Raw genomic sequence first — 19,640 nt, forward strand, 5'->3', positions numbered from 1 at the left:
GTGGCGGCTGCTCACTTGATAGATAGCCTGATTTTCTGAGAATTTACTTTGGGTAGTACTTCTATTGGTGTCCCTCTCCCTCTGTTACGCTCTCAAGAGTTAAATATCTATAAGGGTCCATTTGGTTATCAGCTCTCCATCATTTCGCTGCATGGGAACCACCTGGCATCCCTTCAAGGACCACTAGCTGGTGGTCCCTGGACCACTGGTTGAGAACCAAAGAGCTAGACCCCTGGGAAATGGATTGCTGAGGTGAAGTGCGCAGAGGGGGTTCATTCCAGTGTGAAACATCACAACGAAGCTGATTATGATGGTAAAGGTCTGCTTGGGGGCTTGAAAATGCATGCACACACACACACACTGCTTCACAAGAGACACACACACACTGCTTCACAAGAGACACACACACAACCACACGCACACGCACACGCACACGCACACGCACACACACACACAACTTCACAAGAGAGCTCCACAAACAGCTCCTTCAAAACAGAAGCTCTGTGAACAACATACTCTTGTTTTCCCCCCGGTTCTCTGAATCTGACAAACTAAGATGAATTGTTGCTGGGCGCCGTGGCAACAGAAGCTATGGTCTATTACGCACACGCACGCACGCACAGTCGCACACAGATCCTATGCTTTCTCTTTGACAAAAAGCTTCAACCTTATTGTCTCCACCAGGCCGAAGGCATGGGGGGAGAGTATGTTTTGCACTCCGTCCGTCCGTCCGTCCGTCCGTCCGTGTGTGTGTGTGTGTGTGTGTGTGTGTGTGTGTGTGTGTGTGTGTGTCCGTTAACCCGGTCGATGCCAAATTTTGCACACACACTCCCTGGATGCCAACGATGAACCTCTGCCCCAAACTTTCCAGAACGGCCTGTTATAGCGCCACCAGGAGGCCGCTTTGTGCAAAACAAGTTTTTGCACAGTACACCTACAGATTTTGTCCAAACATCACGCAAATTGGTACACAGTCTCTCTAGAGCCATTCAACGAAACCGGTCTTTTTTACTTTTGTTGCCCTTTTATCCAACCACCAGATGAAGGCAAGCTGCAATGTCCTACATTCCTATCCTGGTGGAGACCTGTGCCCAGAAGGGCACTTTTTCTAGTTACCAATGTGTGTGTGTGTGTGTGTGTGTGTGTGTGTGTGTGTGTGTGTGTGTGTGTGTGTGTGTGTGTGTGTGTGTGTGTGTGTGTGTGTGTGTGTCTGTGTCTGTGTGTGTGTAGGGGGGGGGGGGGGGGGGGGTCAACTAGGCCACTGTTTCCCAAACATGGGTCACTACTGGAGTAAAAATCCCATTTAGTTTTCCTACATTCAAAAAGTATATATTTCAAACGTTTCACCATGGGTCTTCAACAGGGGGTCCCGGACCCCTAGGAGGTCCTCAGAGTTACTACATTGGGGGGCCGCCAAATCTTTGCTATAGGACCTTTTTTCCTTTCTTTTGTTTTACCATATTATCCCTATTCTGAGGGGAACATTATCCAAAAATAGACGATCTAGAAGCTCACAACGCCTCGCAGCATAAGGCGTTGTGAGCTTGTAGATCGGCTATTTTTGGCAAAGAGGTTTGGTGTAGAGGAAAGATATCCCAACAAGTGATAGCTTTTGAGGGTTTTTTTAGTAGGCCTAAAAGTGTTAAAACTGTCTGAAAAATACACATCGTCTCCATTCAATACTTCCGGTTGTCCCCATTCAATAGAAGTCTATAAAGAGCCGCCATTGGACTGGCCCCATGAAGTGAATGGAGTTTGCGTAACTCTGTCTTACTCGATGGCTCTGGGCTAGGGGTCCTTTTAGACCAAAATACTTAATATTGGCTAACGACACCGTCGTTCTACAGAAGTATAGATTAAGGTATTGTTATGACCTGGCCCTTGGGCCATAACAAAGGAGGAAGACACACGGCTGTTTAAAAGTGCACAAACCAATATTTATTTACATTATAACAAACTTAATACGAATCAAACAAACAAACAAACAATACTACAGTTCTAAGGTGGAGTGTGTTAATCAGTAGATCAGTAGTGTAAGTGAGTGGATGTGTGGTAAATGTAGTGTGGGGTGTTGAATGGTGCAAAGATGCTGCTGCTCTCATGGAAGGAGAGAGAGACTGAGTGTGGCCACACCCAGCCTCTTATAGTGCACCCTGGGAACACTGATCAGGTGCTCCCAATGCACCTGATCATCAACTCGGCAGGACCTGTGGGAAGCACCAGACTAGGCCTACCTGTAACAAACCACACAGGCCCTAGTAGCCCAACTACAGGGGGCTGTGAACTGCAAATCATAGAATGTGCATTCACTTTATCACGATATATAGGCCTACATGATATCTGTGAATATCGTATCACAATACGGTATTGTATCACGATATATTTATCACCATATCGCCCACCCTATATTTCAGAGTATACATTGTAAGTCAACGAGGAGCATATTTTGAATTAGGCTAGCATTTTCTAATCAATATGGAGCATTTATTTTGTATTTCTTGCCCACCTTTGGAGTTACATCATGGCAAGATACAACTCAACACTTGGTTATGGAAACTTGCAGTGATTGATAGTTTTATACCATGTCGCCTAGAGTTTTGAGGAGCTTTAAAGCTCTAAAGCTTTAGCTTTAGAGCTTTTACAAAAACTCTTTACCATACCTTAAAAGAGGTTGCATTGGTGGTTTGTTTATTTGATTGTATTTATAGAGCTTAAATCATTCGGTTAAATACAAAAACACAGTTTAATAAATAAAATAAATGCATGAATGAAGTTACTGAGATTGAAGTGGTATGGACTAACGGTACTATAGATAAACGGCGCCACCAAGCGGTCATCGTAAGCAAACGCAGTGAGAAGACGTCATCAGCAAGAGACGGTGTGTGTGTGCGTGTGTGTTTTGTTGACCTGGCGTGACTTCCAAACATCATCCTCCACACAACAGCAATCAAATCAAGTGTTATCTGGGAGGTTTTTAACCCGCTGCTTGACTCACAGCACAGTGAGCACACAGTAGTAAAATATAGTGGAATATATACTTATATAGTAAACTGACCTGAACCACTGTGACTGCCTGGCAGCTCGATCGCCTGGAAGAAGCTGAGCTGAGAGAGCGATGTCTGCTCCAAACGCATCCGAGAGGAAAGCGTGCTGGACGGCCAGAGACGAGCTGTGGAGGTGCCTGGATGACAACAACGACCAGGCTGCCGCCTGCGACCGCTTCCAGAAGGACATGGATGCCAACTGCCCCATGCAGTGGGTAGGTTAGAGAATGTATTTGACTCCATATAGTTTGTTGTTCTGGGTTGTTGTCACAGTATTACCCATTCTGTCACATGTATTTCATCTCATATTAATACGACTCCAATTGTCTTGGGGGGGTCCGTGGTACCTGCATACTCTATGGGCACCTGTCCTGCAGAATGCCCAGCCGCATATCCGGGCTAATTAACATGATTGATATTGATGGGTGTCAAATAAACCGTGACCGTTCTGTCCTGCTGTATAGCTGGTAACACAATAGCCCTGGAACATGACTGCCATGATAATTATCATGACAGTCATGCAGTAACTTTGCCCTGTTTTTTGCAGTCGCTGCATTTACAAGATTTCCGTATATATAAACATTCAGATTTCAAATATAAAGTACTCACAAAGTGTCCCACGGGTGTTCGTTAGTAGCAGCGCGAGCGATTAGAATTGCTGCGTCCCGCGTTCTTTAATAAAAAGCATTTTTGTCCGAGCTCTCCGGCTACTTTTTTCAAACGGGGTTCGTTTGGGAAATCCACGGTTGCACACCGGGAGCGCACTCGCCTATTAGTCTGTATTGGCAGGGCGGTCAGCGTACCTATATCGAACACACCGAGTGCCACCCTCCTCCCGACCGATAGGGGCGCGTAGTTGAAAGCCAATGGCAAAATAACACCTCGGATAAAAATGCTTTTTATTAAACAACGCGGGATGCAGAAATTCTAATCGCTGGCGCTGCTACTAACTAACATCCGTGGGACACTTTGTGAGTACTTTATATTTGAAATGCGAATGTTTATATATTTTAATTATTTGTAAATGTAGCGTCTGCAAAAACCAGGGTGAAGTTGCGTCATGACTCTCGTATGAATACGAGAGTCATGTTTACAGGGCTAGTAACACAAGTAAGACGCGCAAACGCGTGAAGCGAACGCAGCTCGTGTGTGTGTGGTTGTGTGTGTGTGTGCTACAGCTGCGCCCTGTGTGTGTGTGTGTGTGTGTGTGTGTGTGTGTGTGTGTGTGTGTGCGTGCGTGCGTGCCACAGCTGCGCCCTCTGGTGGCGGGCCGGTGGTGTAACAGCGTGACACCACACAGCGTGACACACACACACACAGACACTCAGCCCCTGCTGTCATAGTAAGTGGCTCACCGCGTTCGCAATGACAGCTGGGCACTAGGGAGGGGGACATCTGCGGGCACCTCGATGTAACATTGGCTATTTGTCCAAAAATGAAAAAATATATATTTTCAAAATGTTTAAGTAAAATAAACTATAGTAAAGTATGCATGTGTCAACAGTACCCTCCACTGCCCTTGGACTTTGACTTGCATTTGTGCATTATTTTGTAGTAGTGTTCTGTGATTTCCTGTCTGCCCTCTTTGCTGTCACCTACCTCGTCTCACCTCCCTGTATTAGTGCACCAATCTTTGCACCAACAAAAATGAAAGCCTGGTACCGAGGCTAGTGTAACCCTAGCCACCTGTCCTCAGTCTGTCCTGTTAGCCTATCCCAGTGTTGATTGTGTTCAGTTCACCTGTGTGTAGTTAGTCTTTGTCTATATTAATATGCTCCAGTGTTTTGTGTGAAGTGGTTTGTTCTTGTTTATGCCAAGTTATTGTACTACAAGTAGTTCTACTCCTTGAGTTATTTTGTTCCTCATGAATTTCCCAGTGTGTTTTTTTTTGCTAATACAAATACACACAGGTGAACTGAAAACAGGCAAGACAGGGCAGACAGGAAATCACAGAACACAAATGGAAGTCCCAAAACACAGACAAAGTCCAAGGGCAGAGGGGCGTGCTGTGACAGCATGATTAGAACATGCTTAAACATTCGACAGTTAAGGTCTAATATTTCTACAATAATTCAACAGATTGCTACTAAAACCTGTATATCCAGTCATTTTGAGGCATGAACATGCGTATCTCATGTTACGGGCAGCTTTTCTCTGTCAACATTTGTGGTTTTTTTCCCCCTAATCACCATTGTCATGTTTAATATGAGCAACTTTCTCTCAATAAACTGTGCAGCCATGATACTTTCCTATTTTGTTCCCCTGTCTGTGGCAGGTGAGACACTTTACCAAGAGAAGAGACTTCTTAAAGTACAAGGCGAAAATGGAGACAGAGGGATTCATGCCTGCAGATGGCCCAAAGGTCTCATCATAGACACTGTGGACAGTGGAGGCTTGTTGTTGCACTCTCTCATGGACGTGGGGGGACCCTGGCTAAATGGCCCGTTTCAAACCGTCAACTGAAGTGGATAATTCGATCACACACGACGGGAGGTGTGTTCTGTCCTACAACGTGCATATGCTACTGAACGTCATCATCTTCTGCCAATCTGGATTCCAAGCTCACCTGTGGTCACACAGGCTGGGTCTATACGAGAGAACTGCCTGTAACTTGTTTTGTTTTTGTAGAAGAGGCAAACTAATAGTTTATGCTGTTTGCTTTGATGGATTAATTGATTGAACATGTATGCCGTAATATGATTTGATTGTGTTCTAAATAGTGTTTGTTGATTATTGTGCAATTTATTTGTATGTGTAAACGGTCTCTTTTCCCTTCACCTTTACCCTTTTTAGTATAATAGTATTAGTTTACTATAATTAGATTAATACACGATAATCAACACTAACACTTTATTTAGAACACACCTAAATCATAGTACGTGTGTTCAATCAATTATTCAATCAAAACAAACGGCATAAACGATATTAGTTTGGCTCTTCTACAAAAATCAAACTTACAAGTTAGTTGCAAGGCTGCATTCTGTCATTCTTTTGTATTATTTCCCACCACAGAGTAACCTCCATCCAAAATATGTTTGTTCTAGGGACCCCCAGAAGCCAAAGATGAAGTTTAAAATGATATCTTTAAATTAAAACAAAGAATTGCACAGATTTGGCAGATCTACAAGTTCATAATGCGTCACAAATGACTGTGTGGAACATTGAAATGAAACAATACTGTAAAATCGCCTGTGTTCATTTATCTGAGCGTGTCGAAATGAAACTAAGTGGACCAAGTAGGTTCCACTTGTCAGTTACAGACCTGTAACGGTCCATTTGATTCCTAAGCTATCATCATTTGGCTGGGTGGGGACCCCCTGGAACCCCCTCGAACCCCCTCAAGGTCCCCTGGGGTCCCGGAACCACTGTATTACCTAATCCAACTGCATCATTTTCAGCCCCGTTATTAATTAAATGATGCAACTTTTTTCCAAATCCAGTCTTGTGTAAATTATGATCTTGTTTCTTCAAGTTTATAAGATGTGTGATTTGCAGTGTGTGTGCCTAAATAAACAGAGTCATTGTTTTTAGCGTCACTTTTATTTTTGTATATTAGTTTTATGACGATAATCCTATCGATTATATGAGTGAGACTTTAAGGCACACAGTATTTATGTATATTACAGTCATTGGAAAACGTGTTGAAAACATAGAGAAGGCACATTATATTACAAGTCTGCATGTATATACAAAGGTTTTTGTAGTCCGACAGAACATACAACCATCAAAAATATGAACCTGCATAGAACGGAATAAATTAAAACAATGGAATATATAGGTTTAAGATTCTGTCTATTTAACGCCTACCTACATTTCCTACATGATATAAAAAAATTACATTTTGAATTTGTGTAAAAATATAAAGCACATCTTATCACCACCAGTAGTCATAACAGCTCTTGTGATTCGACCGTTGATTGGACAAACATCTGTACCCTGTATTATGTTCTCTAGTGAATGCTTTATAGTCTGGCAGCCAACAGGCTTCTTTTGTTTAAAGTGGGAAATTTGGTATATATATATTTTTTTAATTGGCCTAAAACAGTGTCTATATACATACATTCATGAATCCACTTGCTGACCGGCTGTCGGTGTTGAGCAATGTGTTTTATAGGGGTTTATATGTGACCCTACCATTAAGATATAAGGCAAGACTTTCAAAATTCCATTATGCTTTATGTAGCATGTGACATGTCAAACTAGACAAAGTGCCAATCGGCACAGGTCTCCACCAGGGCAGGTCAGGTTGTGGCCTCATGGTGGCGCTATAACAGGCTGTTGAGGAAGATTTGGGCCGGAGGTTCGTGTTGGAGGGATGCAGGTACAATGTTTTTCCATGTGTGCATACATAAGTTGTATACAGATCGATGCAGTTATAGCTAAAAACAGGAATTGGCCTGTTATAGCGCCACCGTGAGGCTGATTCTGAGGAAAAAATTGTGGCATGTCGTCCTCGGCCTAGTGAAAATGTGCGTGTATAATTTAACGGAAATTGCACACTGTGTTTGTGATTTGTGGCCTTTTTTCGAAATGGACGAATCGTGTGAGCTTTGGAAGCCAATCTTAGCCAATCAGGATGGAAGATGGGAAATGGTGCAGCTCCGTGTTGATCACATGACTATGGAGATAGTGTATACCGATTTGCGTGAAATTTGGATAAAATCTGAAGGAGTAATAATAGAAAATGTGTTTTACATATGTCGGCCTCCTGGTGGCGCTATAAAGAGCAGATGTGAAAAATTCCAGGCAAAGGTTTTTCCTTGGCCTCTAGGGAGTTGGCATACAAAGTTATCCACAGATCCGTGCAGTTAGAGGTAAAAACACTTTTCGGCCAGTTATAGCGCCACCTTGAGTCTGAGTTGAAATTGTTCATGTGGCATTTCGTCCTCGGCCTAGTGGGAATGTGGGTGCACAATTTCACGGAAATCACGCGATGTGTTCATGATTTGCAGCATTTTGTTTGAAACTGAGCACTCCTGTGAACTTTGGAAGCCAATCTTAACCAATCAGGATGGAGTGTGAGAAATCTGAAAGACCGGTTTCGTTGAATGGCTCTAGAGAGACTGTGTACCAATTTGCGTGATGTTTGGACAAAATCTGTAGGTGTACTGTGCAAAAACTTGTTTTGCACAAAGCGGCCTCCTGGTGGCGCTATAACAGGCCGTTCTGGAAAGTTTGGGGCAGAGGTTCATCGTTGGCATCCAGGGAGTGTGTGTGCAAAATTTGGCATCGACCGGGTTAACGGTGGCCGAGATTAGCTGCTCACGGACACACGGACGGACGGACGGACGGACGGACACACACACGGACGGACGGAGTGCAAAACATACTCTCCCCACATGCCTTCGGCCTGGTGGAGACAACTAGGGGGTTTTCAGGATTCTGAATCCAACTTCCAAGCATTAGTTTTGCACAATAAAGTGCAAAGAGTGTTTCTCGTGCAAAACTAATGCTTGGAATGGATTCAGAATCATGAAAAAACCCTAGTTTGACATAATGACATTTTTGCCTTATAGATGTTAATGGTATGGTCACATATAAACCCCTATAAAGCAGATTGCTCAGTACCGACATGCAAGTGGATTCATGAATGTGTATATAGACAATATTTTAGGCAAAATAACAACTTTAAAACAAATGTCCCACTCCACACCACCGGCTCCCGGACTAGTACAGTAGGTGCATTGGAAGTTTCCAAACCATCAGACCACTTCCAAGGTGAGAGGAACAAGAGGCGTTCATTGAGCCTCAACTAGAAAATGTGCTCTGCGTGCAGTGGTGGAACAAGTACTCACATTTCTTTTTTTACTTAAGTAAAAGTATCAATACTGCAATGTAGAAATACTCTGTTACAGGACAGAATTCAAAATTTACTTGGGAGTAAAAGTACAAAAGTATTGGTATCAAAATGTACTTAAAGTATCAAAAGTAGAAAGTACTCATTAACCAGAATGACCCATTTCAAGTTTTCAAATGTATTAAAATCTTTTAAAGATTTGTAATAGGAAATGTAATAGGGTTGAAGTGGTTAATGTATGTTTTGTAATAATAATCAAAATCTACAAAGTAACTAGTAACTAAAAATGTCTAATAAATGTAATGGACTAAGAGTACAATATTTAGATCCGAGATTGGAGTAGATGTAAAAGTATTGGAAATTGTAATTACTACAAATACAAATACCTCAAAACAAAATTCTACTTAAGTAAATGTATTTAGTTACTTTCCACCACTGTCTGCATGTACTGTATAGCTTGATTTACACATCCACGCATACAGCAATGTCCCGCATTGAAAATAGACTTATAAGCTTGCATCACTGCCAGATGATGGAGCAGAAATTAGGTATTAGTGTAGGCTGAATTTAAACTGTCATCACAACTTTCTGCGATGTCCCTGCTGCTATCGATTATTTTCTTCTTCTTTTACCTCCCTCATTTACAGGTGATAGCTCTTACATTTATCATGCTAGAGATGAGTGCAACTCAAGAGTAGTTTCGGGCGCTGGCATAGTCTCTCTAACCCACAAATGTTATGTTTACGCCTACCCAATTCAAAAGAACAGTAAATTAATTCATACCAGGAAAGTAACTACAATCTTAAAATCTTCCATTATGTGCCAAATGTTCTGCTAATTCATGATTATAAAAGCAATTGAGAATATTCAATTTGGTGACACGCAACAAAGGTCGTTTGCGTCACACTGTCAGGCTGGATTAGCAGCCTAGGTGCCCAGACCGCTAGGCCGGCCCGGGCATAATGGTTCTAGTTTTAACTCTATGCAGCGCTGCCTTTTCTAAACATCCTTGAGACTGTGGTGCACACAACTTTAGTCAGGGAAAGAACCCAGTCCCCTTCTGTTTTATAGCCGTACAGAAACACCCCAACAAAGAGGCCAACACCAGCGGCGTTACTTACGTTAAATCTTGACGTGAAAAAATTGACACGTAAAGGGTCTCTAGAATTAAGATAACAGTCTGGCTTTGCTGTGTCATGACTCATGACTTTTACTGCGATGTTTCTTTCTAAGAAAAAATGTCTGATCCACACAAATTATATACAAATTTGAAAACACTGATTGGGTCGGTGCTTATTATTATCTTATTATTATACTAATAGTAAAGACATTTCTGTGGCCGCATCAATGCACAGGACTGTTCTACGCTTTGAACCGTTAAAGCAACACAACAAATAAAGCTATGGTGACATGGGTGGGGGATGGGTGTGATATGGATTTTTGTATTTGGTGTACAGTATGTATTCTGACAATTAATTAGCTTATCATTGCAGAATCTTCGATTATTGAAACTTTTTCTAGTAACCAAAATCATGCTTTGTTGTACGTAGGAGGATAGGCACTTATAAGCTTCCAGGTTCAGCCTATTCCTTTTGATCACCTCTAACAATGTAACAGTTTTCTTTGTGAAGATGATCACATAAACTAAAACTAAACTAAAAGCAAAACCACATTGTCAGATCTGCTTACCCTCCATGAAGTGTGTTGCATTGGAATCAATAGGCAATAATGTAATGCAACCAATCAAAAACAATGCTAATTCCTACCATATAGGCCTACAGCTACATCAGAACCGTGCAGAGATCGCTCTAATGCGGGGGCTTACTTCCGAACGATCATTCAAATCCACTTCTCGAGGCAGCATCATTTACGTCCGAGTTCTGTTTTCGGCATCAAGACAATTCCCACATGGTCTCTCTTTCGATCTCTGCCTCCCATCCATGTTGTATCTCTGCCTGTGGTGTGCTGCCAACCATCGCTGGTCATTATAAGCCCCCGGTGATGTTGCTGGGCACTGCCCACGCCGGGTACTCGGTGAGGTTGAACAGGGGTATGCCCCACGTCGTTATCGCTAACATGACCACTGCCACGCCGATCAGGTTCACCCCGAAACCCGCCTTCACCTGGAGGGAAGGTCAAAGACAGCAAAGCGATGAATAGAATGCAAGACGATGGACGTTCGCGATCAAATGGTGAGTCTTTTTGATCCCGAATTTCCGTTCTACGTGTTTTAGGATAATTTCTCTCATTATCAACCGTCGAGATGCACTGTTGGCTAAAAAAAAGTATTGCAAAGGCTGTAACCACACTGTGATGCCTTTTAGAGCAGTGGTTTTCAACCAGTGGTCCAGGGACCACCAGTGGTCCTTGACTGGGTTCCAGGTGGTCCCCAGCTAACTCTTTGTGTTGGTAACCAAATGGATCCTTATTAGATCTTAACTCTTGAGCGTAAAATGAATGATTTTACACTCTCAAGGGTTAAGTTCAGTCAGATAACTCACAAATAGATTTAACCAATATTTATTATAGAATGAGAATACAAGTGTGCATATAATATTTTATCTTGGCATTCGGCACTGCTACATTTTTCTCCCTACTCGGCACAATTAAACACTATCATTAAACATTAAGAGCAGGGAGATATATATACAATAACAACAGAAATAACAGAGCCCACCGGTGGTGCTGGGGTGGCGGTGGGAGCAAACATCACATAACAACCACTGGACTAACTCTGCAAGCTTCTTATCATTTATTGTTAAACATCTGCATTCCTTCATTTGCAAGAAGTATACACAATTAGAGAATGTACAATAATTGTCATTTATTTTCTATAGGCCTACATGTTATGGGTCCATTTGGTTTCATGGGTCATTTACGCTCTCAAGAAATGGCAGTCTATTCCTAGTCAGCTTCCCCTGTTGGACCAGTGGCTACTGTGAGGAACTTACAAAGTGCATAACGTCTACATAACGTGCTATCTAAATTACATTATTTTAGCCTTTGCATACATACAGTACGCCTGCAAGGCCGTCGAGGCTACGGCAAGTGCTACGGGCTAAGGGGAAGTCTGAAGAGGTGAGTTTTCAGACTACTCCAATTCAGATTATGGGAGTGAGTCTGCCGTTCTGATTGCAATGGGGCGTTCATTCCATAGTTTGGAATGAACTCGGGAACACGGGTTAAAAAAACAAAACTTATTTTGGCATTCTCTTGTCCTAAACCCTGTGTGTGATTTCTGGGCAAGAAAACAGTTATTATATAACTGACCTTTGACACAGTGCACCCACAAGGTCTGTGACTCTGCAGGGGTCAGAACTGTGTGTGTGTGTGTGTGTGTGTGTGTGTGTGTGTGTGTGTGTGTGTGTGAGTTGAGTGCGTGCGTTGAGTGCGTGCGTGAGTTGAGTGAGTGCGTTGAGTGCGTGCGTGAGTTGAGTGCGTGCGTTGAGTGCGTGCGTGAGTTGAGTGCGTGCGTGAGTTGAGTGCGTGAGTTGAGTGCGTGCATGAGTTGAGTGCGTGCGTGAGTTGAGTGCGTGAGTTGAGTGCGTGCGTGTGTCCGCGTGCGTACCATGTCGCTGATCTGCACGTGGCCGTAACTGAACACTATGGCGTTGGGAGGGTTCCCCACTGGAAGCATGACCCCAAATGACACGCACATGGTGGCTGGAATCAGCGTGTAGAGAGGGTTCATGAGCAGTGTCTCCGACTGGAGGAGGAGAGGAAGGAATAGAAGGAAAGTTGTATTAAGAGACAAGTGCCGATTTCGTCGACTAAAATTAAAAACCATGACGGAAAATATTCGTCGACTGCCTTTTTTTTACTGACGAAAATGAAATGAAAAACTAATTGAAAACTAAGCTACAATGACTAAGGTCACATTCATACCAGAGAGCTTTGCTGCGATTAAAACGAATCCTGCTGCACATTTTCAGAAAGTGCACTTCGTTTGGCAGGTGTGAAGGCTCATTCGAATCGTAATGTGTATCAAAGAACCTCATTATACTCCGAGCAAAAACGGGGGTTTCGCTTCGCTTCCAATCGCACTTGATTACGATTCGGTGCAGGTGTGAATGCAATCCGCAGTAAATAAAGGAAATGAAGCAAACAATGTGGCGGGTGAGGAGCTGAACACAGTTGGAGACGGAGAAGGCATATTTTACGCAGTGCAAAGATGTCCCGTTACCGTGGATAGACGTGGTCGAATGAGGAGACTGAAGCCCTCAAGCCCTGATCGAAATGAGGACGAGTACATTAATCAATTGCTTAAGAAAACACAAACAGTGTAATAGTATTATAGCCTACAGAATATTCTGTCTGTCTGTGCGTGCCGTAAACATGGAGTGCTGTCACTGTGTGGGGACTAGTGGGGATCTCAATAAACGTGTAAACATTTTGCGCTGCTGTCTGTTATATCGGTGTGCTCAGCGATGTGCCTCCATGCACAAAAGAACAGTATGTGGCTGTGTGCGTATAGTGAGAGAGAGAGGGGGGGGGGGGGGGGTCCAGTCCCAGACGGCACGACACATGCACGTTATGAGTATAATTTTATCACCATAGATTTCACTGTGTAGGCTAGTTTATGAATGGAACACATTAATAAAGGTCCCCCCTGCTGCGTTTCCAATTGCTGCGGATGACAGCTGTGTGAAGGCAAACCGCAGCAAATTAAATATGCAAGAATCCCAAATTCTCCGCCCATACGCATTGAGTCTACCGAAGTATTATGTGAGAATGTGACCTAAATATGCTGAGACTTTCATCAACAAAAAGTAGATGTTAGGGAGGGACTAGTGGAGAAGTGATCGTTTGGTTGGTTGCGCTCAACCAAGTGGGGACGTAATCAACCAATTGCAATACCATCAAGGCCTACCAAAAATGCATTGTTCTGTCACCAAAATCAAGTTGTAGAACTGTTGTTATGCTTGGTTGCGCTCTGGCAGATCTGAGGTTAGGGTTAAGCTTACATTTTCTTTTCAATTATTACATTACATTTTATAACAGGCGGAAGGCAATTGACATTTTTACATTTGGAAAATAACATTGAAAAACTATTGTAAACATGACGTCGTGGGCCGCTATGCTCAATAACAGGCTTGATAAGCCTAAAGGTTATTGATACCGGGTACTCAATAAGCTTGTTATCGTTTTTTTTCTTCCTTTTTTCGGGTAGCTGGTTTCAAGCTCCATCCCTACTTACCAGCGCAGACAGTATGGGCAGGAACACGGTGAGTGTGGCCGGGTTGGAAGCGAACTCCGTCACGGCCGAGACCAGCAGGCACGCCAGCAGCGTCACGGCCCAGGGAGGGAGACCGCTCATCGGCTCCAACTGCCTGCCGATCCACACCGACAGACCTGACACCTGTAGGAGAGCGCACACGCACACACACACACACACACACACACACACACACACACACACACACACACACACACACACACACTCAGTATTGCACATTGGTGCAATGCTCAATATTGTTACACTGCACCTACCAACTCATTCAATGCCAGGGTAAATCAGTATTTAACTCACCCAGTGCCCTCGCTCCCACCAGTACGGGCATCAGTTTACCTTACAACCATAGACATAAAAAGGTAGACGCCTCCTTCGGCAAGCTTCCGCATTGGTGCAGACCGCGGCCATTTTGCCAGCAAGGTGCTAACTAGATGCAACTTCCCATAGCCCATTCATCCAAACAAAAAAGTCCTATCCGATTGTATTAAACAACGTCAAACTCGTCAACATTGCAGCTGTACGAAAAGCTTGAATTATCCTCTTTCTATCTGCAAAGTGTTTGTTTCATAAAAATCCACTGTAGACATGTTATGTATGAGCTACTTCCTGTTAAGAAATTCCTTGCAGGTGATTTTATTCCTAAGGGTTTGGAAGCGCTCGTTGAATACCATGGCCACCTGTTTTGAATTTGCACATAATGCAGGAGGCAGCAGGAGGTTGCTTTACTGATAACGAGTGCTTTCAAACTCTGATACTTCATCTGCAAGGAATTTACAGGAAGTAGCTCATAACATATCTATGGTGGATTTTTATGAAACAAACACTTTGCAGATAGAAAGAGGATAATTCAAGATTTTTGTACAGCTGCAATGTTGGTGAGTCTACATAAGGTCAATAAAGGAAAGTAATGAAAGGAAGGGACGCGAGTCACGAGACTGGATGCCGGATGCGCTATGGCGCTCATGTCTGGTGCACTCCGCCCTCACGTGGAGTGAGGCTCCAATGAATTGCAGCCGCGAATGAACTATCTCCCAGTCAGTACCTTGCAACCTGCAGCCAGTGCATAGCCTCCTCCCACCAGTATATGACTATCTCCCAGACAGTACCTTGCAACCTGCAGCCAGTGCGTAGCCTCCTCCCACCAGTATGACTATCTCCCAGGGCATCAGTTTCTGGAAGTCCTTCCAGGTGATCATCGGTGCCAGAGGATCTGCTTCCGGATCTTCATCTGATGCTGAAAGAAATTACAGTGACACCGCTCTATTGTCAGCAGATATAAAATACAGTGACACCGCTCTATTGTCAAACAGATATAAAATACAGTGACACCGCTCTATTGTCAAACAGATATAAAATACAGTGACACCGCTCTATTGTCAAACAGATATAAAATACAGTGACACCGCTCTATTGTCAGCAGATATAAAATACAGTGACACCGCTCTATTGTCAGCAGCTATAAAATACAGTGACACCGCTCTATTGTCAGCAGATATAAAATACAGTGACACCGCTCTATTGTCAAACAGATATAAAATACAGTGACACCGCTCTATTGTCAGCAGATATAAAATACAGTGACACCGCTCTATTGTCAGCAGATATAAAATACAGTGACACCGCTCTATTGTCAGCAGATATAAAATACAGTGACACCGCTCTATTGTCAGCAGTCAGCAGATATAGATATAAAATACAGTGACACCGCTCTATTGTCAAACAGATATAAAATACAGTGACACCGCTCTATTGTCAAACAGATATTCAGAAACTTGGGGAATGGTTACTTGAGACAAAGATTACCAGAATCTCCAATGTTGATCGGTCTCCTGGGATAGGAGACCGGGATTGCCACACGGGGTCACCGAAGGACAACATGATCTAGGGCAGTGGTTCCCAAAGTGGGGTCTGGGGACCCCTAGGGGTCCTTGAGAGGACCAAATGGACCCTTATGAGTCTGCAACTCAGAGAGGAACTAATGTAAAGTAACTCTTGGAGTTAAATTAACTTTGATTTTACAATATACATTGGGGATCCCAGAGATAGAAATGCCATTAAATGGGAGTCCGTAAGATTAATTCAGGTCAAACCTGGGGCCCTTGAAATGAAAATGGTTGAAAATCACTGCTAGAGCCGTACAAATCTTCTCTTATGGGGGTCCTTGGCATATATTTTCAAATGGGGGTCCGCAGGCTAATGAGTATCATTTTGGGGGTCCTTGACATGAAACAGTTTGGGAACCCCTGGTCTAGGGACTGAAGGCCTTATCACTGCAGCCAGGCTGATATTGAGAAACTGATATTGATATTGATATTGAGCCCCGTTGTACAACAACGGGGCTGGCAGATTGGACTCAATTAAGTTGTGACTGAGATTTTATGAATATTTGATTGGCAGGAAGAATAATGTTGAAGGGAAGTTCCATTTCGTATGGGACTATTTGTTTTTGTAAAAGATTTGTTGTATCAAAGGTCTATGTTGAAATACATCTCAATCCAATAGACATAATCACTATTGTTATAATAATTGTTAATATAATATATATAAGTGTTGGAGTGTTGTCTGTTTTCTTTCGTTTGTCATTTCCTTGTTTTTTGTATGTCATGTGATTTATTTTGTTTGAAATGAAACGAATGAAAGCATTAAAATAAATTCTCATCAAGCTTCTAGATATATTTTCTTTTAAGGTATAGTTTTTGGCGTTTTTGATACAGTAATTAGACAGGAAAGGGGGAGAGAGATGGGGGGAAGACATGCGGCAAAGGCCAACGGGCTCGGGACTCGAACCCGCAACACGCTGTCAGGGTGGATTACCAGCCTATTTCAATAATCAAATTCACTTAACCCCAAATGTCCTCTAAATCATGACAGTTTTCTGAAAAACCTATGTTTCTATGTCATTGGTTCTCAAACTATTTCATGTCAAGGACCCCAAACATTATATGAAATTGGCCGCCGACCCCCATCTGAAAATATGTTGTTCCAGGGACCCCCACCCAGAAGCAAAGATTTGACTCAACAACTTTCAATCTGAAAAAATATATGTTTTTGAGTTTTCAAAAATAGCATATCTACAATCTCGTAGCACCGGCACGCAGCACGCACATAGAACTTTATGCGGAATGGAATGAAAATGAATCGAGTTGTAGTTTCTATGCACGGCCAGTGGGGGTCAGTATTGGATTTGTTAACCATTATACTGTGTAGTGTAGTCCATTTACCCATTTAGTAAGTTATATAAAATATAAATGGCATACATTACAGTGTTTTTTAACCAGTGGTCCTTGAGGGGGGTTCCAGGTATGGACCCTTATTTGACCCTTATTGGACCTCTTTTGCTTTCAAGAGTTAAATTACAATTACAAATTAATTTACATGAAGTCTACACTATTAGAGAATGTAGAGTTATTTTGATCAACGTTTGCCTGTTATCTCTCCTAATGGTAACAATATCAATAGACGGCATTTAATTGTGGACAAAAAGTTTTGGGTCTGAGTGAGAGGCTAAATCTCATTGAACGGTGGTCCGTGGCTCAAATGCTGAATAAATAATGGACCTTGATGTGAAAAAGTACACCGTTTTTTGATGGTGTGGTAGTTTTTAGGGGGCATCGCAGGCACAGCTGAGTAGACCTTGAGAGGGAATAGGCTTCACTACCACCACATAACGCAAGTGCACACAGACCCGCACAGCACGTATGCAGCGCACACACACACACACACACACACACACACACACACACACACACACACACACACACACACACACACTTTAAAACCAAACATTTTAAAACCTTCTGCACCTGTTGCAAAACAACACAAGACCTGTGTTGTTTTTCTGCTGCTGCCTTCCTTTTTTTCCCTTCTTTTCTCCACATACATCATCATGAACCTGACCACTTTTGAACCTGTGAACTTTCTCCACACAGGGCATAATCCTCTTCAGTGGGGCTAATAGTTCACAAAAACCTCACTTTGTTGTGAAAAGCAGTGGCGGAAAAAGTACTCAAGTCAACAGTATAGAAATACTGTATAGTAAATGTCCGGAATTAAAAAATAATTAATTGGAACGGGCCTGATTCAATTTGATTATTTTCTATAGATATATTACTGCACAACATAACCAGTTACCACCCTGACCAGATATCTGCTGATATGTTCTGGTTTAACCACCTGAACGGCGAACGGCCAGCATGCCTATTCTGGAGGGAACATTTGCCAGAAATACAGTTTGTAACTTGTTATTCTGACCTTGGTTTTTAGAGCTGCAGGAAGAGGAAAATGGCCGCTTGGCGGGGATGAGGAAGAGGAGGAATCCCAGGAGGACAGAGACGGTGGCGTCGGTCCTGTAACCTTTCCTAGAGACGAGAAACAAAGTCATTCCTGTAACCTTTCCTAGAGACGACAAACGGAGTCAGCATGGACGCAGTGTTGATTTCGTCGACTAAAACTAAAAAACTCATTTTGTTTTCGTCTGTGAAAAAAGATTCACAGGCGAAAATTAAAACTAAGCTACGATGGCTAAATATATTGACAATTTCGTCAACTGAAAACTAGACTAAAATGTTAAGGAGGGACTAGTGGACAAGAGATCCTGTAGAACTAAAATCATCAAAGTCATTTTATGCTTGGTTGCACTCTGAAAATAGCAGTTCTACAAGCTAACAACACGAGGCATGTTCATCTGCTATTGTCAGGAGTCCAACCAAGTGTAAAATCTGCCATTATCGAGGTCCGCCAAAACACATTTCAGATGACTAAAATATGACCAAAACAAAATAAAGATTTGCTGTCAAAATCAACACTAGCACGGAGACAAAGAACACTCTACCGCTGCATGAGTGTTTTCTGCTTGTTTGTACCATTTTAGGTTTTCATTGTATTCTGCATAAATCCCTCTATAGTCTTGTTTTCGACTCTTTACCACCCAAAAGAAACATACATTTTGATTCCTTTTGTGAACGGGAAGAATGCCCAATATGACGCTGATCATGCTCAGAATTTTTCTTTTTAACCATTTCCCTCCAGTTAAGCGCTTATCCTCAAACAAGGGATCACGAGGATTTGTCCGTTCGCCGTCATTTTGATCCCAAAACAGCTCGTTATTTTTGGTTATACCGAAACCGGCATGTGTTGTGGTGGTGTCCGTTAGGACATGACGACGACGCATGTCAATCAGATACAGTGTGTTGTGGTGTGGTGGTGGCCGTTAGGACAAGACGACGACGCATGTCAGTCAGATACTGTACGCACTTCTCAAAGAGTGACGTCCATCCCGGGACAAAACCCGGCTCTCTGGTGAACCACAGCAGCGTCATCAGGATGAAGAAAACACCCGTCACCACCTCGGGATAGCTGCAAGAGACAGGGGAACAAAACATATGTATTAAATGTGTACAGGAGGTGCACACATAAAACGCTCACATACACATTATCGTTACTGTCGGACGGGTGGAAACCTCATACTGTAAAAGATTTTGCTTTTCAGGATGTAAATTCAAAAATAGCTATTTTTGCTACTTTTGTGTGACACTGTGACTGACAAAGTTTATCATTCATTTACAAA

The 19,640-nt window shown here is 42.7% G+C and overlaps 2 protein-coding genes across 3 annotated transcripts in view; one reads left to right on the forward strand and one right to left on the reverse strand.

The window, feature by feature from the left end:
- Positions 1–2,900: 2,900 nt before the first annotated feature.
- coa6 (cytochrome c oxidase assembly factor 6) lies at positions 2,901–6,570 on the forward strand. Its single transcript, XM_083757486.1, has 2 exons — positions 2,901–3,259; positions 5,320–6,570. Exons 1-2 carry the CDS (start codon positions 3,116–3,118, stop codon positions 5,416–5,418), a joined length of 243 nt encoding a protein of 80 aa, XP_083613612.1. The 5' UTR covers positions 2,901–3,115; the 3' UTR covers positions 5,419–6,570.
- Positions 6,571–10,344: 3,774 nt separating this feature from the next.
- Positions 10,345–19,640, reverse strand: part of slc13a4 (solute carrier family 13 member 4) — a 35,718-nt gene continuing 26,422 nt past the window's right edge. For both annotated transcript variants that reach the window (XM_083757888.1, XM_083757887.1), the window contains exons 11-16: positions 19,328–19,429; positions 18,326–18,432; positions 15,181–15,308; positions 14,039–14,200; positions 12,410–12,547; positions 10,345–10,964 (exon numbers count right to left, since the gene is read on the reverse strand). In XM_083757888.1, the coding sequence (XP_083614014.1) occupies positions 10,827–10,964; positions 12,410–12,547; positions 14,039–14,200; positions 15,181–15,308; positions 18,326–18,432; positions 19,328–19,429 (775 nt within the window). In that variant the 3' untranslated portion in view covers positions 10,345–10,826. The remainder of the gene's footprint in view (positions 10,965–12,409; positions 12,548–14,038; positions 14,201–15,180; positions 15,309–18,325; positions 18,433–19,327; positions 19,430–19,640) is intronic.

Source organism: Protomyctophum parallelum (genome assembly GCF_964188405.1).
Source record: "Protomyctophum parallelum genome assembly, chromosome: 22".
Taxonomy (NCBI): Eukaryota; Metazoa; Chordata; class Actinopteri; order Myctophiformes; family Myctophidae; genus Protomyctophum; species Protomyctophum parallelum.